Source organism: Sclerotinia sclerotiorum, genomic scaffold, assembly GCF_000146945.2.
Source record: "Sclerotinia sclerotiorum 1980 UF-70 scaffold_14 genomic scaffold, whole genome shotgun sequence".
NCBI lineage: Eukaryota > Fungi > Ascomycota > Leotiomycetes > Helotiales > Sclerotiniaceae > Sclerotinia > Sclerotinia sclerotiorum.
The window spans coordinates 1083595-1108692 of record NW_001820822.1 but is presented as its reverse complement, the minus strand read 5'-3'; the positions used below and the strand labels follow the sequence as shown (position 1 = coordinate 1108692).

General features: G+C 41.9%; 12 protein-coding genes across 12 annotated transcripts; 7 read left to right on the top strand and 5 right to left on the bottom strand.

The window, feature by feature from the left end:
* Positions 1-1447: 1447 nt before the first annotated feature.
* SS1G_10022 (hypothetical protein) lies at positions 1448-1675 on the top strand (the record flags this gene model as incomplete). Its single annotated transcript, XM_001589337.1, has 1 exon — positions 1448-1675. The coding sequence occupies one exon, from the start codon at positions 1448-1450 to the stop codon at positions 1673-1675; it is 228 nt and encodes a 75-aa protein (XP_001589387.1).
* Positions 1676-3774: 2099 nt separating this feature from the next.
* SS1G_10021 (hypothetical protein) lies at positions 3775-5240 on the bottom strand (the record flags this gene model as incomplete). The annotated part of the gene is made up of 5 exons (XM_001589336.1): positions 3775-4200; positions 4253-4638; positions 4685-4817; positions 4892-5099; positions 5152-5240. 5 exons carry the CDS (start codon positions 5238-5240, stop codon positions 3775-3777), a joined length of 1242 nt encoding a protein of 413 aa, XP_001589386.1.
* Positions 5241-6871: 1631 nt separating this feature from the next.
* On the top strand, positions 6872-7555 carry SS1G_10020 (conserved hypothetical protein; the record flags this gene model as incomplete). The annotated part of the gene is made up of 3 exons (XM_001589335.1): positions 6872-6913; positions 7005-7155; positions 7281-7555. The coding sequence occupies 3 exons, from the start codon at positions 6872-6874 to the stop codon at positions 7553-7555; spliced, it is 468 nt and encodes a 155-aa protein (XP_001589385.1).
* A 473-nt stretch (positions 7556-8028) lies between these two features.
* SS1G_10019 (hypothetical protein) lies at positions 8029-9628 on the bottom strand (the record flags this gene model as incomplete). Its single annotated transcript, XM_001589334.1, has 2 exons — positions 8029-9332; positions 9418-9628. The coding sequence occupies 2 exons, from the start codon at positions 9626-9628 to the stop codon at positions 8029-8031; spliced, it is 1515 nt and encodes a 504-aa protein (XP_001589384.1).
* Positions 9629-10409: 781 nt separating this feature from the next.
* SS1G_10018 (hypothetical protein) lies at positions 10410-13484 on the bottom strand (the record flags this gene model as incomplete). The annotated part of the gene is made up of 5 exons (XM_001589333.1): positions 10410-10550; positions 10605-11297; positions 11345-12949; positions 13041-13282; positions 13430-13484. The coding sequence occupies 5 exons, from the start codon at positions 13482-13484 to the stop codon at positions 10410-10412; spliced, it is 2736 nt and encodes a 911-aa protein (XP_001589383.1).
* A 274-nt stretch (positions 13485-13758) lies between these two features.
* On the top strand, positions 13759-14657 carry SS1G_10017 (predicted protein; the record flags this gene model as incomplete). The annotated part of the gene is made up of 5 exons (XM_001589332.1): positions 13759-13838; positions 13904-13935; positions 14106-14156; positions 14520-14610; positions 14654-14657. 5 exons carry the CDS (start codon positions 13759-13761, stop codon positions 14655-14657), a joined length of 258 nt encoding a protein of 85 aa, XP_001589382.1.
* Positions 14658-15858: 1201 nt separating this feature from the next.
* On the top strand, positions 15859-16970 carry SS1G_10016 (hypothetical protein; the record flags this gene model as incomplete). Its single annotated transcript, XM_001589331.1, has 4 exons — positions 15859-15914; positions 16024-16601; positions 16659-16792; positions 16845-16970. The coding sequence occupies 4 exons, from the start codon at positions 15859-15861 to the stop codon at positions 16968-16970; spliced, it is 894 nt and encodes a 297-aa protein (XP_001589381.1).
* Positions 16971-18675: 1705 nt separating this feature from the next.
* Positions 18676-19046, top strand: SS1G_10015 (predicted protein; the record flags this gene model as incomplete). Its single annotated transcript, XM_001589330.1, has 2 exons — positions 18676-18705; positions 18885-19046. 2 exons carry the CDS (start codon positions 18676-18678, stop codon positions 19044-19046), a joined length of 192 nt encoding a protein of 63 aa, XP_001589380.1.
* A 244-nt stretch (positions 19047-19290) lies between these two features.
* On the top strand, positions 19291-19602 carry SS1G_10014 (predicted protein; the record flags this gene model as incomplete). The annotated part of the gene is made up of 2 exons (XM_001589329.1): positions 19291-19412; positions 19548-19602. The coding sequence occupies 2 exons, from the start codon at positions 19291-19293 to the stop codon at positions 19600-19602; spliced, it is 177 nt and encodes a 58-aa protein (XP_001589379.1).
* A 1509-nt stretch (positions 19603-21111) lies between these two features.
* SS1G_10013 (hypothetical protein) lies at positions 21112-21258 on the bottom strand (the record flags this gene model as incomplete). The annotated part of the gene is made up of 1 exon (XM_001589328.1): positions 21112-21258. One exon carries the CDS (start codon positions 21256-21258, stop codon positions 21112-21114), a length of 147 nt encoding a protein of 48 aa, XP_001589378.1.
* Positions 21259-21571: 313 nt separating this feature from the next.
* Positions 21572-23126, bottom strand: SS1G_10012 (hypothetical protein; the record flags this gene model as incomplete). Its single annotated transcript, XM_001589327.1, has 3 exons — positions 21572-22557; positions 22613-23059; positions 23114-23126. The coding sequence occupies 3 exons, from the start codon at positions 23124-23126 to the stop codon at positions 21572-21574; spliced, it is 1446 nt and encodes a 481-aa protein (XP_001589377.1).
* Positions 23127-23564: 438 nt separating this feature from the next.
* On the top strand, positions 23565-24455 carry SS1G_10011 (predicted protein; the record flags this gene model as incomplete). Its single annotated transcript, XM_001589326.1, has 4 exons — positions 23565-23595; positions 23744-23803; positions 24047-24157; positions 24412-24455. The coding sequence occupies 4 exons, from the start codon at positions 23565-23567 to the stop codon at positions 24453-24455; spliced, it is 246 nt and encodes an 81-aa protein (XP_001589376.1).
* Positions 24456-25098: the final 643 nt, after the last annotated feature.

The following is a 25098-nucleotide window of genomic DNA, read 5'->3' as shown; positions in this document are numbered from 1 at the left end:
TTTAGTTATCAATTAGTTTACCTACATTTTACTTGATCTAGTAACGAATTCACTTCCAAGTGAATACCAGTGATAAAGCCTTAACCCACAACTACCAACCAGACGAAACCTTAGGCAGCCGCTGCCTCCAGTACAGTATCGTTACAGGTACTAGACTTACTCTGCGGTTATTTTGTCTGCAGGGAGTTTTTTGATCAATGTTCACCTCATCTATATACACACACATCTAGCTACATGTATAAAATACAAATGTCTGCGAATATCGACAGCGGGATAAAAACCATTATCGTTCTTTACGCTGTAAAGATGGACAAATATACATACACAATCGTTATTAATGACAACAAATAGACTCCTCCTTGATTTGTCATTTTCGATCAAAAGCAAGCGGTTCTAGTACGAGTACATAAAGAGAACGGGTGTTATCATGTGGTTGGGAACAGAATATCTTTTACTTGATGGGTCTCAGGGGTGGCCATCAGGTTTTTACTTGCTGTCTCGTACATTTCGATGTTAGTTTTACGAAGATAGAGTCGATGACTCTTATATGGACTTGAGTTTTGTTTATTTCACCGGTGAACATTCTACTTGGATATATAGTTGTATATCAATGCACTTAAGTATCTGTGAATTATCATGCTCCTGTCTCTATTCCTGCAACAACCCCATTGGAGTATATAAAAGTCAATTCAATGAGACAGGCAGGTAAACAGCACTCGACGGCAGAATAGATATACATAGTTACAAACAATATATTCTAGAATTTTAAGATATTCCAAAGAATAAATGAACTATTATATGAAGATCAAAAATAACCTCACATCCTAACAATGAGAAGATAGATATTATTGCAACAGTGACAGGTAGTGAGAGGCAGTGAGTAGATAAATCATATATTAGTAAGTTCTACATAGGTACGACAATAAACTCGACAAACAATTTATCGATAAGACGTCAAAATCTATGAATATACATAAATCATGAATGAGAGAAGTGTATTCCACATCATCCGTGTGTGCATAACTCTGTGTGACGCCTCACACCTCCGGGTCACGTGGCATGCCCCGTTTGTATTTAATCATAGGAAAACTCTCTACTCTTGTTGGGATGCGAAGACTCAACACCTGTACGCGGTGCATCCTACGAACCTCCAGCTCTCTTATGAGAGTCTGCAGAGCTAAGTTTGAGTTATTTGATGGAGTCGTGGTAATTGGAAGAGGAAGAGGCGCCCGATCACGACGTTTTTACCCGTTTGCGGTTTTTTGACAGTTGCATTATCGAAATGCGCTCTCTACAACACTACCTTTATTACGAAACAGAGGACAACACCATCATCTACGACAATACGCCACGAAATCATCTCACTTCTTAAAAGTGAGACTCCTCTGGAACATATAGTACAACTCGACATCTTTGACGCGTATATGTTATATACTGTATACCTCCCATGATCGACACGACTGAAACGACAACAATTTATATACCTTCCATACGGGAACACCGGAGGAGTACTGTTGAAGGACCTGAGCTGATGACGAAACTTACTCTGCTCTCATTCAGCGGAGGTATGCTACTTACGGAATCGGGACACCCGTACAAGCCACTACCTGTGCATGCTATAGTTACGCTATATGAGGATTGGTGCTCCTTCATAAGCTTTCTATTGGCAGGATGATCAGAATGAGGACGAGGCAATCCTGACGGTGGGCGATTACAGTACGTTCTGGTATATAAGGAGTAATTGGATTGATGGTATCGGGAAGGGGATCAGGGATGAAGGGTTTTCGAGTACAATGTTTTAATAGTATGAGGGGAAGGGAGAGAGATCAAGAGCCAGTGATCTAGTGGACGAGGATGACCACAATTACAACCCCAAAAGGCCTACCGGCTCAAACCCCCCCTGCGAAGGCAATCATGTAAACCCTGCCCTAGCCCCCTTTAAATTGTATATAAATACTCCCCCTAGCTAGCTAGTAAACCACTCAGAGGCTTCTCCTCTGAGCGTCATTTGTCCAAAACTGGAATAGATGGCTAAGGTTATCACGCGCCAAGGCGCGTGGGCCTACGGCCTATGACGATAAACACAATCAATCAATCAATCAATCAATCTCTACTCTTGTTTTCCTTCTTCTTTTCTCCTTAGCTTAGTATTTTCTAATACAAGATACTTTACCCAGTATTCTTGAGTGTGACACTCTGAAGACATTGCCCATAATTTCTGGGACAGAAAATTGCTTTTCTTGGTATAATATAGGATGATAAACTAGAGAGAAGTGAGGTTTTTATAGGTACCTACTCAATCTAATTTATCAGATCGAGTGAATTTCTTGATGTAAAATGAAGTTGCTGTAGGAGTGGATATAATATAATATTTTGCCAGTAGATGGATAGAAATGATAGAATGAGTTGAGTATAAGGGAGATTCTAATATCTATTTGGGTATTCAAGTAAGATATAATTAGGAAGAGCAAGTTGATAAATCATTTCTACTTTGTGATTATAATTGAACAGAAGCACGACATCTTGCGCGAGAATGTTTTGTAGTAAATGTGATAGGTACATAGGTAATCTGCAGCTTGGTGAAGAAAAAGAATGGCAACATATTATTAGTAGAACGGATTAACCTTACTTCAACAACGTACAAAAACTCAGATGATAGACATTGATTGTCTAGACGGCGAAAAAAAAAAAGATAAAGATTACAAATATAACACCCAACGACAATATATATGAAATCTTACCGTATATAAAAAATGATATTGCTAAAATAAAAATCAACAATTCAAAGAGGGAGAACCAAACTATAATAACTCCTTAACCATCAATGACCAAGAAAACAACCATATAATTACCTCATACCAACCCACCCACAAATACATCGAACCACTCATCACATTCCTCAAACCAAATCCCTTGATCATTTTCTTTCTCGCACGTATAACTGCAAATAAATATTTCAAGAGAAACTACCTACCTACTACCTAATAATTGGCTCTTAATTATATCCTATCGATATACCCCTTTTTCTCTCATTATATACAACCATCCCATTCCCTATCATTATCATCATAAAACCATCAACTCATCACCTAACCTTAAGTACCAGCAGTTGTACCTATAACATTATTTACCAATCCCGAAAATTCGTTTCCTCAGATAAACATAAAACAATATAACACCCCTCGTTCTATCTCATCTCATCTTGGGTAGTAGATACATACCTATCTAGGTAACATGAAATGAAAACATTACCTACCTCTTCAAAGTCCAAAGTTCAAACTTTAAACTTCATGATATACCTCACATTCAGTTCGTCACCCCACACATATCATATATCTCCATGGTCGTATAACTAAATACTTCCATTCAAATCCTATCCAAATATTATTCACTCACTTCACTTCACTCAAACAACGAACCCAAAAAAATCTCACGCAGTAACTCATCATCCATTCATTCAATTCACAATCGAATTCGAATTCGCCATCTTCTGCAAAAATAGGTAAAGGTAGGTACTCAAGTCCCAAGTCCAACTAACCATATAATAATCCATCCATCCATCCATCCATCCATCCATGCCTTCCATGCCATTTAATCATTCCATATCAGGAACTTAAAACCATGACCACAAAAGAAGAAAGCAGAACGGTCGATATCCGATATCCACAATGCCATCAAAGCGTATTGATGTTACCCCAAGCTCGAAAGAATCACCACGCAACCTTTTTTTTTCATCCATCAATCAGTATAAACAACCCCAAAGCAAAACTCAACTTAATGAGTATGATTCTTCTTCTTAGCCGCTTCTGTTGCTTGTCTTTCGATTTGTGCTGCTGCTTCTTCCGCCTTAACTTCTCTAACCTTCGCCAATACCACTTCCCTGAAAATTGCCCCCTTGGCTACTTTACTCAAACTTCTCCTTTCTCCAGGGGATGTAGATCCAGAAGCTGAAGATGAACCAGTATTTTTCCTTTCCGGGCTACCAGGAATAGCGTCGCTAGCTGCAGCGTGAGAATTTCCGGGGACATCTGATTCTTCACTATCGTCTTCTTGCATTTTGAGCATTTCGATACGATTAGCGAGTTTGACCATTTCGATACCACGACGGAGACGTGCTTTGGCCATGTAAGCTTTGATTTCTGGAAGCAAGTTGTGATCGGTGGCATTTTCTCCGCTTAACCATGGGTGCGCCAGCGCTTCCTGTAAAATATTTAGAATGCAAAATATAAGATCATTTTTCGTAAGAACATACCTTGCTTGTAGATCTATCTTCTGGAACTGGTTGCAAGAGATGTCCAATGAAATCCTTTGCATCAGCACTGACATCTTTCCAATATCTTTCATGGAAAATAACTCTTGCATTGCTGCACTCATCGATAAGATCTTGAAGATTCTCACTTCGGAAAGGAGAATAACCACAGAGAAGTGTATAGGTGATGACACCCATAGACCACATATCTACCGGCTTTCCATGTCCCTTCTTTAACATAACTTCAGGAGCAGCGTAACCAAATGACCCAGCCATTGTTGTAAGAACTTCATCTTTTGTATCGAGCATCTTGGCAATACCGAAATCTGCGAGTACGAGGTCGGAATGAGGATCTTTTGTAAGGTAAAGTAAGTTCTCAGGTTTCAGATCTGGTTATTGTTAGTGAGAGCTACAGTCCGGTGATGAGAATCCTACCTCTGTGAACAACATTGTTGTCGTGAAGGTAATCCACAGCCTCGAGGACTTGTAGAATAGTTTGCGAAGCATCTTTTTCCGTAAACCTTCCTTGTTCACAGATTCGATCAAATAACTCTCCACCGATAGCCAACTGTGTAACGATATAATATTTGTCCTGCGACGAATTAGTCGATCCCCTTTAACAAATGCAAGTCCTCTCCTTACTCTCGACTCAAACCAATCCACAAACTTGACGATATGCTTATGCTTCATTCTTTGCAACATTTCAAGTTCATCATAAACCATCTGTTCATTTCCCTTGACATTTTTCTTGAGAATAATCTTGACGGCGACCTTTCCTGTAGGGCCATCTGCCTCTCTGACGATTCCATAGGTCCCAGCACCGAGTGTTCGACCGAACTTATATTTGGCTCTACCATCTCATTAGCAAATATAATCTCGCAGATTCATACTCATCAACTCACTTCTTATCATAACTTTCTGGCTGACCATGCAGCTTATTGAGCATACCAGCGACTGGAGGATGAGAACGATAATAGTGAGCGCGTGTCATTATAATAACAATAGAGGAAACAAAAAGAATATTGAGGAGGTAAGAAAAGAAGAAACAGTTATTTAGAGATTTCTAGGTATGTAGAAAGTACTCATCTTCATCTGCCAATACAGATGTTCTTGATTATACTTCCTCCTTATCACCTCGCGGGGAAAGTAAATGGGCAAGTCAAACTCACAACTCATCGTGCCTACTTTATTTGGATAGCTATGACGACGTAAATTATCTGCTTCTCTCTTAAATATGCTGTTAAATAATTTAAGATATGCGATTACTGTTTGCGCAAAGTTGAATATGAGAAATTTGGGGGGAAGATGTGTAGAGATTCTCCTTTCAAGTAAGAAGTTCAAATGTTGTAGCGGAGATGTCTTAGTGGGGCTGGTGGGCTGAACAGGCTGGCAAGAGATTCAAAAAGCGATCAAAGAACGATGTTTTGGAACTTTTAAGGTTCTTTTTGAATTTGATATTTGTTGAAATGTAATCGAATATCTTAGATCATACGAAGGATGATATCAAGAGAGGAATTAATAAATATTCACACTATTTATAAGAAAGAAGAAGGATGAGAAGGAAGAAGGAAGAAGTCAATGAAAAAGGAATAGATCTTAATATAATTTCTATCCCGGAAGCTTGTCGATTTATCTGTTCCCCTCCTTCTTTTTCTTTCAGCAGCCGCAGCAAATACATACACCCAGTTTCAATCAAGTTTACGCAGCACAAGAATAGTGAACGGCGGGGCAGTGGCAGTGGTCAGCAACAGGGTTCATTTCAGAGTGTGGCTCAGATGTTTAGATATCTAGATGGAATACTTTAATAATTGGATACGAAATACGACTGAGTCTAAAGTAATAATAAAGTCTTAGGTAGGGTAGGTAGGTTACAACCTTGGAAGCAACACCAGTATTTCCATGAAAGAGTAATTAATAACTTATTAATAAGAGAATAAAAGTTTGGTTCGAGGGAGGTAGATACTAGATAGTGGTAGACCTTCCCCTTTTTATTGACGTCAGATACAAAGTAAATAAAGAAGAGATAAATATAAATATAGTGAATTAAAACAACAGTTACGAGGAAGTATTAAATAGCTTCATATTCATCATATTCGTTACCTCCCTCCCTTACTGATTGTACAGTACAAACACAGTCAGTCTGTACTAATGAAGCAGGTAAATACGCAAAACAACTAAAAGAGACTCGAATACTATTATTAATACAGCATCAAACCCCACCACAGGACCCCTAGTAACCACTACCCAAAAATCCCTACAAGGTATGTCAATCAATCGATAAGCTTTTCCCACGCCAACTAAAAACCTTACCCAAGCACTAGTCTAGCCTTATTCATCCGCCCCTCCCAAGCCGGACAGCTACCTGTCTACCTACCCCTACGCCTTATCATATGCAGGTTCCCATTCTCAAGAGAACCCAATACATCATCACCACGAACATACCGAGAGATCAACCATTACCATTAATCGAAATCCGTCCTGTAGCTGACGATTTCGGTACTCAAATACAAACAAGCAGTGGAGGATTCTTTTTCGAGGTCACCTCAAGGCTATCGAGGGATATTGAGGATACACGGTATACGATATACGATATACAACAGATACCTGACTCGAGCGATGGCCATGGCTATTGCGAGTAAACGTTTAGCTAAAGAGCTTGCGAAGGTATGTATATACATAGTCTATATCACAGCTTCTAGAACTACTCTTCCCACTCGCAGATTCGAAAACTAACTCTGTCTTTCCTTCTATATAGATCCAACAAAGTCTTCCACCAGGAATAACCCTCGTGTCCGCCGACGATTTCACAGAATGGCTTCTCGATATCCGCGTCTTGGATGCGAATCCCATCTACCAAGATCAAACGTACCGGCTAAAGTTTAAATTCACACCCAACTATCCCATCGGTATGTCTTTTCTTCTTTTTTTGCCACCTTCCCCTGCCTCGTCTTTTCAAAACCTATTCCTCTCCACTCTCCCTCACCTCAAACTCCAAACCCTAAACCTCAACTCAACTAACACACCTCCACAGAACCCCCCGAAGTAACCTTCCTCCCGCTCAGCACACCCCCCCGACCAATCCCCATGCACCCACACATCTACTCCAACGGGATAATCTGCCTCGATCTCCTCGGAACACAAGGCTGGTCACCCGTGCAAAATGTCGAAAGCATATGCATGTCTTTACAATCCATGTTAACCGGCAATACAAAGAATGAGCGTCCCGAGGGCGATCGCGAATTTGTGAAGTATAATACCAAGCGCCCCAGGGATATTAATTTTTATTATCATGATGATGGGGTTTAAATTGGTTGCTGAGAAGGAGGGGAGGATGGTGGGAGGAGTTGGGAGAATGATTGGGGTAGAGGAGGAAGGTTTTTTGAGTGTTGAGTGGCGGGCGGGGTGGGGTGGAGGAGAAGGAGGAGTGAAGTTTTTCCCAACTGCGATGGAAGAGGAATAGTGAATTCATTGTGAACTGGAGACATGAAAAATGAAGAAATGTATGGACGAATCAAGAGTGTATAAGCGCAAAGTTTAGGAAGGGATATTGTGATCTCCGGCATTATAGCAAGGCGTTTAAGTGGTGGGGATTTTTTTTTTTTTGCAGAGAGATCATTTATATTTATAAGACAAGAATGCTGAGGTTCATAAATAGAATATCCAGAGTGATTATTATATTATCAAGATTTGTCTGTTCTCATTACTCATACATCCATTGCATCATCATCATCTGAACCCTCTAGCTGTATTCATACAATAATCCCATCTCTAACACTATCCTACAAAATCTTCGCCCCAGTCCCCGCCGCCTGACCCATCAAGAATTTCTTCAACGGCCCCATCGCATCCACAGCCCTCAAACCCAGCGTCCTCCCCCAAACCACCGGCCCGCTCTCCACACTATACAGCTTATGCAATTTATCCACCACTCCCAGTAACACATGATTCTGCATATACCTCTCGGAATTATACCCCTCCAAACTCATGCGCACCCCAATATCCATACCATGTTCTACCGCATAACCGATACTCTTCACTAAACTCTCGACATCTCCTTGTCCTTGATTAAGTCCCTGGCCTGCTAGCGGATGAATAGTATGTGCGGCATCTCCGACGAGGGCGATGCGTTCCCCGATGTATGTATCTGCGTGGCGCATTTTCAAGGGGAAGGAAGCGATGCTATTTTCCTGGACGCCGGTTACTGGAGCGGGGACGGAGTCGGAGATGGGTGTATGTCCGAGACGCCATGATACTTCTTCTGCTTGGCCTGAGGGTTGAGTATGCATATATTTTAAATCCACAGTGCTTAATCGGAACGCTGCATTAACCATAGCGATGAAATCTCTCAGACTCAATGTTTTCAGAACAGAGGCATTCTCCGGTGTGGTGCTCCAAACTAATGTTGCGTAGTTTCCTGGGAGAGGTAGCATGGCTACGGGACCTGTAGGTAAGAATCTTTGATATGCGATCTTGCCCACTTCATGCCGTGCTTCCAATTCCAATGTCGCTACTACACCCACGCGACCATAATCCCACCCTCGACTCTCTATTCCCGCGAATTTCCTCACGGGGGAATTTTGCCCATCTGCACCGACCAGTAATCTCGCGGCGAGACTTTTCTCTTGTCCTTCAACCTTCACAATTGGCCAGCCAGAAAAATCACCCTCTTCTGTTTCTTGTCCCAACTCAATATTCGCAACCTTCCCCTCCAAAACATCAACCCCTCCTAACCCCTCTATCCTCCGCAGTAACCCCCTCACCAAATTCGCATTCTCATTCATATAAGCCACTACCTTCCCCTCAGCAGTATTATCCTGCACTGCCCCCTGCCCTTCCTCAACATCAAACTCAATCCTCCCCCCACTAACCCCATCCCAAACCTGCATGCCCCCATACCCCTGTACCCTCTGCCGCTCGACCAGTTCCCAAGTCCCAATCTCCTGAAGAAACCTCACACTCTTCGGCGTCAAACTACTACATCTATTTGAATATTCCCCCTCCTTAAGTTTCCAATTGAGCGATTTGGAAAGGGATTGTGGTTCGATTAGGGCGAGACGGAGATTGCGAGTGAGGGGGTTTGCGCCTGGATTTCAATGAGTTTTCATCCATTTAATGAATGTACATATTTAAGAACGAAGGATTGACAGAAAGAAAAGAGAAAAACATACGCAAAGCAGCAACTAGACTTAAGCCAGCAGGGCCACCACCCACACATACCACATCATAAACATCTGGACGTGCGTTTGTAGTTGAATTCGAAGTCGAAGGGGAAGTGTTGCTATAATACGAAGAAGTCGTGGCGAAACCTCTTATACGCCTCGTACAAGCTTGACATATATAAGGCTTAAGCCTTCTCAGTGAAGAATTTGGTGGTCTCATTCTGAATGTGAAGGGTTGTAATATGACCGGGTTGGAGTGAGGGGAAGAGAAATGAGGCGATGTGAAAGTGAGAGCTACCCTTGTACTCCAGTAATCCAAAAGCTTGATTGAGAGTCACGTGTATATACAATGAATGTATCATTATTACCAGAAAATTTCGAGATGAAATGCATTTGAGATGGAAACGTACCCAAATGAAGTGACGTTGTAGGTTATTTAAGACGCCCTCCATAGAATGGAATGGCTACCTCTTGTTGTTATGTCTTCTCACCAAGGTATGGACATTAGGCGATAAAAAGTGGAAGTCACTCATATTACATTGCACATCATCAATGTCAGGATGGGTTCATGGATGTTATCTTTTTAATCCGCTCTACTTTACTGCAAAAGTGTGTAAAGATTATGTACAACTGTGGCTATGATAAGATGGCAGTGAGCCTGAATATTTCTGATAATATATGCTGTCGCTGTTGATGTGCAATGGTAAAAAAGGGAGTTTGCGACAAGCCCAGTGAACGCCAGATAAGCAGCAGCAATCAATGCAAGAGGAATTAGATCTTTTGCAGTTTGATTCTGGGAGATCCTATCCTTATCATTCCCTAAGAGTTCCCACTTACCCCAAGCCAGCCTTTAAGGTATGCAAGAAAAAGTTAAACCATGCAATGCCGCGATTCGTAAATGCAATAATTGATAATTGTTCTATTGAAGCACAAGCAATTAAAAGTGCGAAGTCCGAATTTATATTGGAGAAGCTGCTGGAAATTTTGGGAAAATCTCTGATTTAGAATTCCCAATCATCCTCGTCTTTGATAGAATCGATAGCCCAAGCGAACTTTTCACGGAGAGTCTTGGAGAAGAACTTTTCGATAGGTACGTCAAACTTCTGGGAGAAGACGACAGTGAGACGTGGATCGATATAATTCTGAAATATTGTTAGCTGTCAATTTCACACTCATCCATGGAGAAAAAAGCTCACGATCTTACTAGTACCGAGCGCAACCTCCTTGTTACCCTCTCGGTCTTCACGCTTGAGAAGCATGTTGGCGATTCTTTCGTCAATCTTCGTGATGTTGGCCTCGAACTTTTCGACGCTAGATCCTTTGCCTTCAGCCTCAACTTTCTTTGACTTGTTTTCTTTTTTGAATTTCTTCTCAAGATCTGTGGCAGCTTGGAGTCGCTCGTTAAGCTCTTTTGTCTTCATTTCTTTTTGACCTTCGGATACGAGTTTCTCATTCTCCTTTGCAAATTTCTTTTCGATCTTGATACGCTCCTGGGCAACGAGAAAGGCTTGATGCTCTTGAATCCAAGCTTCATCAAGCTCTTCATCCAAGGCGAACCAATCAGCACCCTTCTTCTTCTTCTGCTTTGGATCGAGATCGAGAATCATTTGCTTGAGGCGCCACTTCTGATATTTGAGACCCTTGACTGCATCATCCATTTTCTCAATTGCAGCCTCATGACTAGCACCAACGGTGCGCTTGTGGTTACAAAGAATGGCAACTTTGCGATTGCAATCGTTGTACAGCTTGATTTTCTCTTGCATAGAAATGTCACTGTTCTTGAGCTTCTTTAGGAGATCCGACATAGTCCAAGAGGCGTTGTAAGTACGGAATACCTTGGCACTCAAACCTGGCATATAGTTCGTCAAGTGTTTGTTCAATTGTGTGGTCTGCAATTGTCAGTACTTTTCCAAATGAAGCATAGTACTGTACTTACATTGAGTCGATCAAAAATGTCATCACCATTCTTCTTTGGGGCCTTTTTGAAGATCTTCAGATTCTTGAAAACTTGAGGATCAACTGTTACCTCATCGTAAAATCGGATACTGTCCTTTCCCAGGAAGTCAAAAATGACGGTGTTAGGGGGTTTCAAAGTGACGTGCTCATATTTCAAAGAACAACATCCAACTGTTTCGGCTTCATTCTCCGCATCCTTTTCATTACCGGCACGCAACGCGAACTTATCAATGAGGTAAACTGCGGTGGCTCTTTGCCGATCAGCCATGAGTTCAGCATGAAGATCTTGAGTATAATCCTTTCGAATTCGGTCAATGTGCTCTTTCAACTCACGAGCCTTTTCAAACTTTTTGTAATCGCTCTGGCCCTTGATGCTACTCTTAGCTGCAAGCATAACATACTTGTAAGCACCATTGATATTTTCTTGCCACATAGCAAGCCAAGTAGCCTTGTTGTCATGTTGAATGGCTTTCCATTTATGACCTTCAGGAGGAGAAGGAACAGTAGCTTCTTTGCCTATGTTGATCGTGATTTGCTCAGGAGTGACTCTGAGCTTGACTTTACCAGTCTTTGGGTGCTCGCCACGACCACGGAATAGTCCAGGAGGTTCAACACGAAAATTGCCAACATCCTCCTTGCGTCCATCCCAGATGCAAGTTTTATATGGAGCTTCGGCCTCATCCTTAGCGGCTTTCTCGGCCTTCTTCTCCGCGGCAGACCGAGCCTTCCTCTCGGTACTCTTGCCATCATAATACTCGAAAATTGGCTTAAAGTCGAGCTTACTAAAGTCCTTGATGGCAACCTTGTTTCCGTCCTTATCCTTTGCACCTCCAGTCTTCTTGACCGAATCGGTGAAATCCTTGAAGAAGTTCTTCTGAAAAGTGGGATTCTCGACATTATGGGTTGAATTCAACATAGCACCGAAAAAGCCTGCGATTTCTTCTGACTCGAGAGACAAAGTGAGCGGAATCCCATCATATCCCAATTTGACGTTCTTCGGAAGTGGCTCGTATTCTGGAGGGAAAACAACGCCATTGTGTTGCAATGTCTCCCATTTGATGCTGTCGTCTTCTTTCTTGGGTGCATCCCACCAACGATAAACCTCATCTGCTTCTTCACTCTCTTCCTTCTTGGCCTTGGCTTTCTTTGTGTCTGGTTCAGGCTTGACTTTGCCATTTGTCTTTTTTGGAGCTGGCCTCTTCGCAAGAGGTACATCTGAATCAGATTCCTCTTTCTTTACACCATTAGTCTTCTTCGCCGATGATTTCACAGGAGCCACACCATTGGGCTTTCGCCTTTTAGGTGCGACATCCTCACCGCTATCGGAATCCTCTTTCTTGACGGTCTTCTTTGGGGCTGCCTTCTTCGCTCGTATGGCTTTAGCTTCCTTCTCAGCGTGCTTTTCGATGGAAGCCTTCTCCTTGGAAAGTTTAACGGTGAGCGGCTCATCATCTGAAGATGATTCTCCGATCGCAGTCGCAGAAGCTTTGGGGGGTAACTTTGAATTGCGCCTGCCAGCCAAAGGCATGTCATCATCTGAATCGGAATCCACGGCTTTCTTCTTGGTTGTTCTTTGTCGTTTCGCCTAATGCATCATCAGTATACCGCCTAGTGGTAAGATCGTGCATCATGAAAGATATCATATGCTTGAATGCTCAAACTAAAAATCGACATACCAATGGCACCTCGTCGCTTTCACTGCCGCTTCCATCCACCTTGTAATTTATGGGCTTCCCATTAGCAATGCTTGATCGTGACTTTCGCTTGGAAGCGCCATTTGTTGCAGGTCCATCCACATCCATAGGATCGTCCAAAACAGGTCCATTGCGAATAGAAATTCCTACGGGGGCAACCTTCGCATTTGCGACGGCCTTGTCCATGGCCTTGTCGACAGTTTTCGATATACGAGCTTGCGAAACTGTGAGTAGAAATCAGAACATGTAAAGCTGAGATAATACCAATCTGACAAAGTTGTAAAGCTGAAGGGTTGGAAGGTCGGGAAGGTCGAGCAGAAAACGGCCGTTTAGGCTGTAACGGAAGGAGAGAAAAAGTGTTTGTTGCTTACCATTGCCATTGGTTCCATTTGTTCTTGCCAAAGGCATATCATCATCAGAAGACATTTTGAAAGGAAAAGTGTACTGTCGAAATAGATTTAAAGTTGGGGAGGTTGTTGATTGAGAGTAGTGAGAGCTGAACGTTGTCAATAATTTCTGCTCTTTTTTTAGGCTTATTGGCGATTCAAAACCGCGATCGAGAGTGAATTTAAATCAGAATCCAACCAAAGAAATATACCTCTGAGCGCGTGTTAATGTATGATGGGCTATATGTCTTGTTGTGCCAAAGGGAAAGTCTATTATCCTAAAGACAGATTGGAGAATGAGGCGCTTTGCGAACATGCAAGAAAGTGTAAAAAAGGTAGGCGTCTTCGGTGGTCAATCGGATTATATTGACGGACTGGACTGCTTCAAAACGAGGTCAGCTTTTTATTAGTATGCCGAGCTGCTTATGCGAATTCTGATTGGTTGCCACGATCCCCCAGTTATAAAACCGAGAAAGCAAGGGTAGAAGTAGGTAGGTACCGGACCGGGACACTTGTGATTTTGGTGCGGAATGGTGCATGTACTGGTACCAGATCAGTTTTTTATGGAGTAATTTATAATTTATTAGTGAATATACATAGGTATATATATCAATGAGTAGCAATTTTGATTTTGGTTTTTTGAGATGTTTAATTTTAGTAGGACCTGGTAGATACGGCTGGTTATATTATGATCGTAATTTGAGTATCGTAGGTAAGGTAAGAAAAAGAAAACCTTTCCAATTTATGATTACACTAGAACGATAATAAAGATCCGCAAAAGACATTCATATAAAGCTTATTTTATTTACCTACAACCTATATATATACTTTACCTGCTCTAGCTACTAACCATCTACCAATACTCTATTATCTTCCCAGAAGTATCCTCTCTCAACCTCTCTCAACTCCAGTGACATTAACGTACACTTCTTATGGCTGACTGGCTCTTCATAACCCAATAACCGGTCCGCATGGTTCGTTGTAAGCTGGAGTCGAGTATTCTACAAGTTCTGCTTTGAGCTTTTCTTCTTTTTGACATCATACTAGGTATTTCAAGGCTAACTTTCCTGCAAAGAATTGTTTTTGATATTCAATGTCCGCGTTGATAGAACTTTGACAACCTACTGGGTACATGTTAGACAAGGTCGGGGCAGCTACTGTCCAGAGTGTGAATATCGAACTTCCTTGCGGATATCTGACCTTGAATAGTTAATAACCTTGCGATTCCGATGAGTTTGACAAAACACAGATGAAAAAGTCGGGCCAACTCATACACTACCTAAAATGTGAACATACAAATTGCTTAGCTTCCAGCAACTGTTGACTTAAAACGGACAACGAGTACATCAATTTATATCTTCGTATGCTCATTCACTATTCCTACAGTATGTGCTCAATAGTGCCGAAGAAACAGATTTCAAATCTTCTCTCCTCGGTAAATGTCTCCAATATCTGAAGAGCCGATACACCTCCAATGCCGAGAGGGTGAAATGTGTAAGAACACATAAAGTCTCCAGCTAGCAAGTATCTCAGTTCTGCAAAGTGATAGCGGTATTTTCCCTTCACGCTAACGTGGACCCGAGTACCGAGCATAAGAAATTCTTCGTTCCTACCATTGGCAATTTAACCAAATATCGTATAATGCATCGATGATGCAACCCTTTCGATGTCAGATACTGGATGAGCAACCTGAATCGTTCATTCTAAAAATAGTTCGAGAATACCAATCAGATTGCTTGCATGATGAGGCTGAATCCAGAGGTTAAACACCGCCACTAAGTACGAGCGAAACAACTGATTGTGGCACACTTTGTGACTTCGTATATACTTGTGGTGGTGAAGGGTTAACAGAACGATGGTACCCGGAGAAGGACAAAAACAACAAGCTGTATTCCTTATATTCCTGTCATGTGCCACACCACTTCCGTCCTTACAGCAAATCATGACATGACAGTTAGCCTTGAGAAAGAAACTGAGAACGACAGGACAAAAACGTCGTGTCAGGACTGTGACCAGGATGCCGTACTCGTTCAATCAATAAGATGGTAGTTTGTGGTGTGAAGACCAATCCTCCAGGCTAGCAAAGGAATCAGCTAGACTTCTGCCGCCTTCATATGCACGAGTTCAATCCTCCTTGAAGTTTCCTGTACGCAATGGTCAGTTTCCAACAACTTCACGTTGTAAATAGATATATGGAAATTGACAAAAATGAAGTTCCTATCCGAATCTGCCCGACAATCACGTTTCCCATGTACACGTGACTCACTAGCTTCATGGAAGCTTTTCCCGTTGAACGACGAAATCCAGCCGAAATACCGATTTCGAACTGCAACAATCAATTGATTCCTAACCTAATCGTGGTCGATTGAGCCTCGATATTGAATTATTTGATACCGTTCTTTTAATTTTTCAAGATGCTTTCGAGAACTGCCAGACCGGCGCTGCGAGCAGCCGTCGCGGCTTCCGCCAGGTAAGACTTCTTCCGGATGAAGTGATGGAAATGGGACAACTATGGCGGGGTCTGGGGATATGAAAAAAAATGATGCAAGACTTGGAGGCTGATTATATTGGATCTGCAGACCGGTTGCCCCCCAAGCTGCGACCTACGCCACCCTCCGTGAAATCGAGGACAGATTAAAATCCATTCGCAATATCGAGAAAATTACAAACACCATGAAGATTGTTGCATCCACCAAGCTTACCCGAGCACAAAAGGCCATGCGAGAGTCCCGATCTTACGGACAAAGCTCCAACAGCGTTTTCGAGCATGCCGAGACCAAGGCCTTGGAGGGTGACAAGAAGACATTGATTGTGGTTGCCAGTTCAGACAAGGGTCTCTGCGGTGGTATTCATTCCGGTTTGTCCAAGCGTGTCCGCAAGATGTTGGCAGAGAACTCGAATGCCGATATCGTTGTTTTGGGTGAGAAGTGCAAGGCCCAGCTCGGTCGTTCCAACGGAAAGAACATTGTTATGAGCTTTGCTGGTGTCGGAAAGGATGTTCCTACATTTGCAGATGCTCAGGCTATTGCGGACCAAATCGTTCTTTTGCCAACCGATTACGCTTCCGTTCAAATAGTCTACAACAAGTTCATCAACGCTACAAGTTACGAGGCCACCCCAATCGAGGCTTTCTCTGAGGAGGCTATCGCTAACTCCCGTAAGTTTTGTTTATATCCTGGTTGATGTGTGGAATATCACTGATATAATGATATAGCAAACTTCTCCGCATTCGAGATTGAAGACGAGACCCTTGGTAACCTCCGTGAATACGCTCTCGCCAACTCCCTTTTCTGGGCCCTTGCTGAGGGTCATGCCTGTGAACAATCTGCCCGTCGTAACGCTATGGACGTAAGTTTCTCTAACATTTGATTCTGACAAACAAATTACTAAATTATATCAGAACGCTTCCAAGAACGCCGGTGACATGATCACCAAGTACCAAATTCTCTTCAACAGAACCCGTCAAGCCGTCATTACCGGTGAATTGGTTGAAATTATTACCGGTGCTGCTGCTTCAGAAGAATAGAGGGTTTGTGAATATGTAGACTAGTCGAACGACTCAAGGTTTCTTTGGTGGCCGAGTCAAATGAGATTCCCTTTTGTGCCAATGCATCAATACCAGTGCATTAAAAGTTGAAAAGCGGATTTTTAGTGTCTCAGGTCTGCCAATTTAGATCCGCAGGTGCGGTCATGACATTCAGATGTTCCAACTGCTTTACTATCTTGTGACCTAGGTTCTATATGACAATTGGATGCGTCTTCATCTACTCCAAGGACTTCATAAATCGATTCTCCTTCAAGCGGAAGAGCTCAATTATTCTCGTTTCTGACATGCGTGTAGTATATTCTCGCTTCTCCTTTTTCCCCACTACACGGCTCGGAACAGCATATAAACCTCCTCTCCCCTCTCCCGTTTTTAATACCACAAAGCACTACCGACTTTATATTGCTCTCTATGGAGCAATCTCACAACTCAAATTCTATCTTTGTTTTCCTACCCCAAAGAGTCGAGAAGGAGACTTGACTTAGGGGGTAAATTACAGGTTAATATATGTTATAGTCGGTGCTTGGGGAGTGTAGTGACAACAATAATATGCATGTGAAATCTTTCTGTACTTGACAGTGATAAGAGGGCGATGGCTCCCTATGCGGTATTAGCGTCAAGATCAACATGTATACTGAGTACTGAGTCACAAAATTCTTCCCACCGTATCCGTACCATCGTCCACTTCCCAGCTTTCATGTATTCGTATATGCGTCTCCCGAGAAAGCGCCTATGGGCGTTCGTATAGTCCATATTTGTATCTTTTCGTTCTCTCTGCATCACCCGTGGTTTTAGGGTTAGCATTGCAATATTTTGAATAACATCATTCTATGTAATAGAGATATAAAACTTATCTGCTGGCTGAGATTATCAAAGGAGTATTCACAGGACGGAATCAAAGATCCTCTTTTCCTGAAGTCTCCCTTTTCGTCTCAACGCAGGAAAGGAGGAGATATAAATCAACCTTCTGACCTCTCAAGTGTTCGAATCATCTCCAAGATAATTCCAAACGCTGGCGTATTTATGCAGTGGGTTTGTTTTTAGTTGGCAAATACTTCTCTCCAACAGTTGCTCGCATATATGGACAGTACCTTAGATCCTGGGAAATTTGTCGTGGACTTAAAAGTTAAAAAGAACGGTATACTCCCGTCATTCTTGGTTAACAGCAGGAAAAGTACTCTGTTAAGACAATGTAAAAATGGCAATGAAGATAAGATGATGGGTCAAGGAATGAGATGATGGTGAATATTTATTAGTGACTAGTGATTCCCGCCTTTTTGCACATGCTACAGTATCACACACTCTCTTTCTCAAACTGAAAGGGGAAACGAGGCTATCGAGTGGTTAATCTGTCGAGCCAGCCAGTCTGCATATTCTATCCATTTTCTTTAGTGATCCATGGGATACTGAGACAAATTTGAAGCCATCTATATTTTATAGTTGGCTTTGTGGACTTTGCATTTGGGTCTTTTCACTATGAGTATATGCAATGATCATTTCTAGCATAGATTAGATGTGATTTTTATACTGGGTGTTACGGAATTGTTTGTTGTAGTATATATGTCGTTAACTTTTATATTTTCTAGACCGAGGGCTGTACATGGTCCTCAATATATCAAAACATGGTGTTTGAGGTCGTAGACTGTGGGCAGAAATACCATTGAACTATGGAGAGTGTGAAGGCGTAATGGCGGAGGATGGTATTCCAATGATGGATGTGTTTCGTAGTGACAGAATGTTAGGGATATATAAACCCAAGACATGATAAACAGCGGTGGAAAAGATTAAGCAGCAATCATACACATGGCATCAATTCACCTTCCACATCTCACAACACTATTTTGGTATTCACTTCTCGGAATTTGAGATAATATGCAGTTACGATCACAACATCAGATTATTGGGATATTGGGGTCTGGAGGTGATTACCATGCCAGTAAACTCTTGCAGTCTATTCAACAAGGATACATGGAAGAACATGGAGGCATAGACTTCTTTATAGGTGTTTCATTGTTAGCATTCTCATCAAACTTCTTGTCGTCATTTACTCTCCTATAAATTGAATCTCCACTCCCTTATACCCAGCTTTGCTCTTTTCGCTCCTGATACACCTTAGTACCCATTTTCTTCCTGCAACATCTCAGGATAGCAGAATAAAAACGTACTAGGTAGGTATTGATACCATCACGGTATCTCGCTCATTTCCAAATATCCACAGAGTCAGTGAATCACTATAAATGTCAAAGAAGGTCGAAATGAACCATCTTTGTTTTCTAAAGATATGTTCTCTTATGGATCAATTATGTCTGTACAAGGGGGCTTGTTGGATTATTTATGTGCGGTCACACATGTGAATTGCAATGATGACAGGGAGAGTAGCGGCATGCAGTTGACCCTTTCATACGCCATGGGGATAGGGTTAATGTGAGAGTAGAGAGATTGAAATGATGATAATGGCGAAGACATGATAAGGAAAGGAAACGGTAGCAAGAAATATGAATGACGATAATATAATTCCGCGATTCCAATATACTTTTGGAAGTATTGTTGATTTCTTAGCCTCCAAGTTGTCCTTCTAGACTCCAAGCTTATATATGTCGATATCATGAATTGAAGTCTTAGCCTAGAATACATCCAATGTAGATATAGGTAAGGGAAAAGAATCAAGCCCAATCTTGTATAGTAGCTAGCATACATCTATCACCTGCGAACTAAAGGTTATACATTCAATCCTTCTACTCCTCTCCTCCGTATATCCCACGTCTCGTTACACAGGATATGCCCACAAATTCTATAAAAGCCACTTCTGGCCCTCCTATCTAATCTCCAAACTTTCCAAGATTTGACGCGAAGTTCAAGCTTAGGCATATGTGTAGATAGAACATGAAGAATATTAAATGCACGAAATTCCAGTACAACCGATTATGTTATATTACACCACAACAAAGTAGTGGATCAGAATTGGTGTTCCAAGTAATAAAACTCTAGATCTGACAATGATATCAAGCACGACTCCCATGAAAAGCAGTATGGAGTTGGTAATAGTAATCAAGATAGATCGATATTGAAAAATGTACTCATCATGGCCATCACAAGTCTGTTATCCGACAACATCTCACATGCAAAGAAAGCAACACTATCTACGACGGCTTTTAGAGCTTAAATTAGCTTCCGTGTTTTCCGTGATGTGTTCTTCCGCCAGAGATTTGTCCATTTTTGTACTACAAACGGAAACAAACAGATGACTATAACTTGATAAAACCACGATGAAAAGAGTCAAGAAATGCTCGAGATGCTAACTAGTAGCTAAGGATAACCACCGCATACATATCTGAACATCCTATATAGGAAATATCGACCACATCGTTCAGCCTCATCACATGTTCCCATGCCATCCATCCTCCACTCTCTTCCTAAAATAATTCCCCCATCTAATCTCGCCCACCACACCTCAATCTACACTATAAATCAAGACTTCCCTCCCTCTCAGCATAAAATACACTCTCTCTAACATTCAGATTCCCGACTCAAAAGGCCGGCAGATAGGGTCTTTCTAAAACGAGTCAAATATATCTATCCGGTGGACCACATCCCAATCCTCCTCCCCCCTCCCCCAAATATTTTCCCTCTAACCACATTTTTCCATTCCCAGACGAAGGGAGTGAACTACTTCAACTTAACCGCAGTAAAAAAAAAAAAATCTCGACAGTAATCGACACTTCAAATTAGTAGACGAAGATATACCAACAGCAACAACAACAATGAGAAAGAAAGCCACCTTCAGAAGCGATATCCTCTTTCGGATCTTTGCTAACGAAATCACAACTTCTTTATTCAATAGAAATATCAGAAATCTGGCAGAACCGTCAGCCAACATTTTTTTATCTTCCAGGTTTAGTTACAAGCAAAGGAAGAGGAAGGGCTTGAAGTCTTTATAGAAGAAATGGCGTATCTAAGAGAGGAGACCTTTCACTAGCAGCTGGTATCATTGTTGACCCCAAAGAAACAGCCAGGAATGAAAATCATAGACCATTGCTTCTTCAGCGCAAAGATTTTCATGAATTTATTTCTATAATACAGTAGTGTGGATAAAAGTTCCCATCACGCCGCATCACGCCAAATTTTATCTCATCTCAATCGCCACTTCCTCCTCACTTCCCCTCTCCCTCTCCCTCTCCCTCAATCTCTCCTTTTCTTTCTCCTCCTGCTGCTCCTCCCTCCAATCCCTCTCATCTCCTATCCTTTTCAATATCCTAATCCTCCCTTCCATTTTTGGGCCTATCCACCAGCCCCCAGTCACCAACCTGCCCGCATCTCTGAGCAAATTGTACGTTCCAAATTTGTTCATCTCTTCAAACATTAATTTCGTTTTCAAATCAAGGAATCCATTCCCCTCCTTATTTCCTTCCACAGTTCCAACGCCCTGCTCTTCTATTCTCTTGACCTCCTCCGAACTAGGTGCATCGCCTCCCTCAACACTGATATTATTCGCCCTATAAAACACCATCCCAATCTTTCCGAAAAAACTACTTCCATCTCCCAGGCCTCAACACCTTCAATACCGGCATACGCAAATACCGTGTCTAAAACCTCGCACTTGCCAACCGCCAAACCAGGTTCTTTCCATCAATGCATAATCGAACTTCATCCAAAAAGCCGCTTCTCCCCAATTCAGGGGAGTCTTCGGTTTTATCGTAGTTTAGCGTGACATTTTGATTGTAGGGAAAACGAAGAGGGAGAGAAGGATATTGTTGAAAACGAGTTATGCCTGTCATGCAAGAAAGAACGTCCATATGAATCGAGATATTTCGATCTTGCGTGCGTTGCGTGCGCGGAGATCTCGAAAGATCTTTGAGGATATGATTATGAAGTTGGGAAAGGGCATCTCCTCCTGGATAGTTCAGGGAGGAAATCATCAGCATAGCTGATGATGCCACGAAACTCAATGCAACCGATCCAATTAAAACCAAAGACCCAAAGGTATAAAGCCAACTCTTGGAACGTCGTGTCCAGATATATGAAGCAGAGAGAGAAGCTGCAGCAGTAAGAGGTGGCACAACGTAGATGATGAATCTTGACTCTTTGTGAGGTTGTAGACTATATATTGCAACAAATAGAAGCGACGGGATAATCAGATCTTTCGAGGTATGTTTCGTCGCCGGGATAGTCAAAGCCAGAGGATGTAATAACAGAAGAATCAAAGGATTCATCAATAAACGAGGCAATAGCGAGATAAAGTAATGGAAAATTGGAGAAGTACCCCACTCAGAAGACTTCCCCTGAATAGCATTATAATGAAATCCGGCCAATTCTGGCCACAATGGCTCTTGCCAAAAATATGAATCAATAGGTACTGAAATAGCGAGAGCTAAGATAGCACTCTGTAGACCAGCTGGAATGACCATCTTCAAGGAAATCCTCGATAATACAAGCAAATATACCAATTGCGTAAAGAGCAAAATAGCAATCTCAGATCTAAATACCACACCTGCAAATACAAAGAGGAATATCCCAACTTTGGGTCTACTTCCCCCTCTTGCTGGAAGAAATTCGGTAAATGCCAAAGTTGCTGCATTAAATCAGTATTTTCATCCCTTCATCAAAGATGGGAACACGGGACTCACTAAGACCAAAAGCAAACATATTTGGCAATGTTCTGGAAGCATAATAAACCACATGAAATTGCGTGACTTGCAAAACCATATACCATCTCCCAACATCCACCCCAAAGGCCCCCGTCAATCCATTTCTATACCTAAGCAAACATGCTGCATTGAATAACGCCAATACACCTCTCACAATCACCTGAGCATATCTTCCCCGCGTAAGTAGTAAAATAGGTTTAGAAACTGTGGCTAGAGAAAGTGCTCCAAAGAAAGTCCTCGGTACTGCGCCGGGAAAGGCGGTATGATCATAAGTGTTTAAGGTGGAAGAGAGGTTTGACGTAGGAAGACCGTAGGTTAGGATATCGTGAGTGGCTTGAATGTTGAAGGATTCCTCGACTTTGGTGTAGGGTGCTAGGAGGAGGTGGATGAGGATTACGGTGGGGAGGGCGAGGGTTAGGAAGATATCTGAGACAATTTAGCATATTAGATTGACGTGTAGAGGTAGGAAGATGAAATTACCTATTCCATTCATTTTTAATATCTTGCAAGGGAATATGCAAGTAATGAACGAGGCTGTGTCTCAAGAGCTATAAAAGCTCCAGACGAGGAAGCTTCACTCTCTACTTCCTTCCACGAGATAAATTTCCTAAGGAATTGAACAATGGAACTGAATCTACAAAAGCAAAAACATTATAGCAAAATATTCCAAAAATTTGTCAATATTCACAAATTCACATGAGGGAACCAAGATATAAATAAATAAATGAAAAATTCTAAAATATCATTAAAACCACAACTCAAGGAACACGCAGCCTCAGCCTCGTCTAGTCCGTGCACGAACCCAACATCTGTGGACAACTTCACCTCTTCATTTATCCACAGCCTTGTCTATATTTCAACCTCCTTCTCAGTTAATATCAGTTCAAATCACACAACTACCACCCCAAAACACCCCGCAGGATCTCTCAAAATGTTTTTCATATTTGGAAATTTAATTTATAGTATGTCTTTCAAAACTTTTCTGCTTCCACATCTCATACTTCTTGATGCGCCATATCTATATACTCTTTGTCTAGATATGTGTGCTTGAAGTGCATGATATTTAGCGCATGGCGCGTTAAATATAAATCTGTATACTAATTCTTTCAGTCATCGTCCTTCTCACCAACGCCGTCGCAATTTTATCTGAAGATCGTTTCCTCGCACGCAGTTTGTTTCCCCATTTAACTCCCCTTCTCTCCCCTTCTCTCCCCTTCTCTCCCCTTCTCTCCCCTTCTCTCCCCTTCTCTCCCCTTCTCTCCCCTTCTCTCCCCTTCTCTCCCCTTCTCTCCCCTTCTCTCCCCTTCCCCGTCCTAACTTCTTCTCCATTCCACTCCTCTCATCCACTCAAAGCTCCGAAACCCGAAGCCTCTTAAGATCCTACTCAGAGAACCCCAACTAACAAACAAACAGTCGGCTGGTCCAACTCAGTCGCCGAACCTGCTTTTGGCGGAAACAACGCAGACACGAGTATTAAATCGAAACTCGTAAATTTGATGACGAGTGTCAGGACACTTATGAGAAGTGAGTTTTATTTCTTTTCCTTGTTTGTATTTTTGGTATATCTAGGAAGTTGGAGATGTTGGAGCGGAATAGGCGAAGCAGGTAGGATATGGAAGGGAAAGAAAGGAGAGCGTGAGAGGATCAGGTTGCGAGGAGGATCTAAAGTGGAGAGAGCCGCGAGGTAGAATCAAGAAGTGTGATTTGAGAAGAGACTATTATTGGAGAATCAACCAATACAAGAATAAGCTAACACAACAGCACAGTTCCCCTAATAGGCATCAACTCGGTAATAATCATCTACGAAATCGCACTCGGATGATTCCAGTTTCAATTTCAATTTCGATATCACAAACCAGAAACCGCATTCTACTCAAGACGGCATGTATGCATATCCAGAAAGCATCTCCCGAAGCAAGGCCAAAAACCAAGATATGCACAATTTGGAGCCAGGAAAATTTCAAGCATAATAAACCATCTAGCACAGGGAGGAAAATGTAATACTGAACGAGTTTTCCTGACGGGCTTCAGATGCGAATAACGCGCTTCATCTTTATGGGAAGAGAATTTTCAAAAGCGCATATACCACAGAACAGGAGAAGGGCCGGCGTTTATGTAACTATGTATACCTCATCTACCTACGTATCATCCACCTACCCATCTATATAGCCAAAGCTATACGAAGGAGTTGAAGATCAACTGGGAAGTGAAGAAAAAACAATACAAAATATAGAAGATTAAATGAAATATATACATCATAATACCGATCAATTAAGCACCCTCTTAATACTTATGATATTTATTACCTATGAATTTTTATCCTCATATCTAAGAACTTTCCACCATTCCTTCGCTTCCCTTCTCCTATCCCATCCTTCCTACACAAAAAAATACACATACAAACAGCCACACTCCTCCTCAAAACACAACAATAAACACACACACCAAAGAGTAAAACATATAAT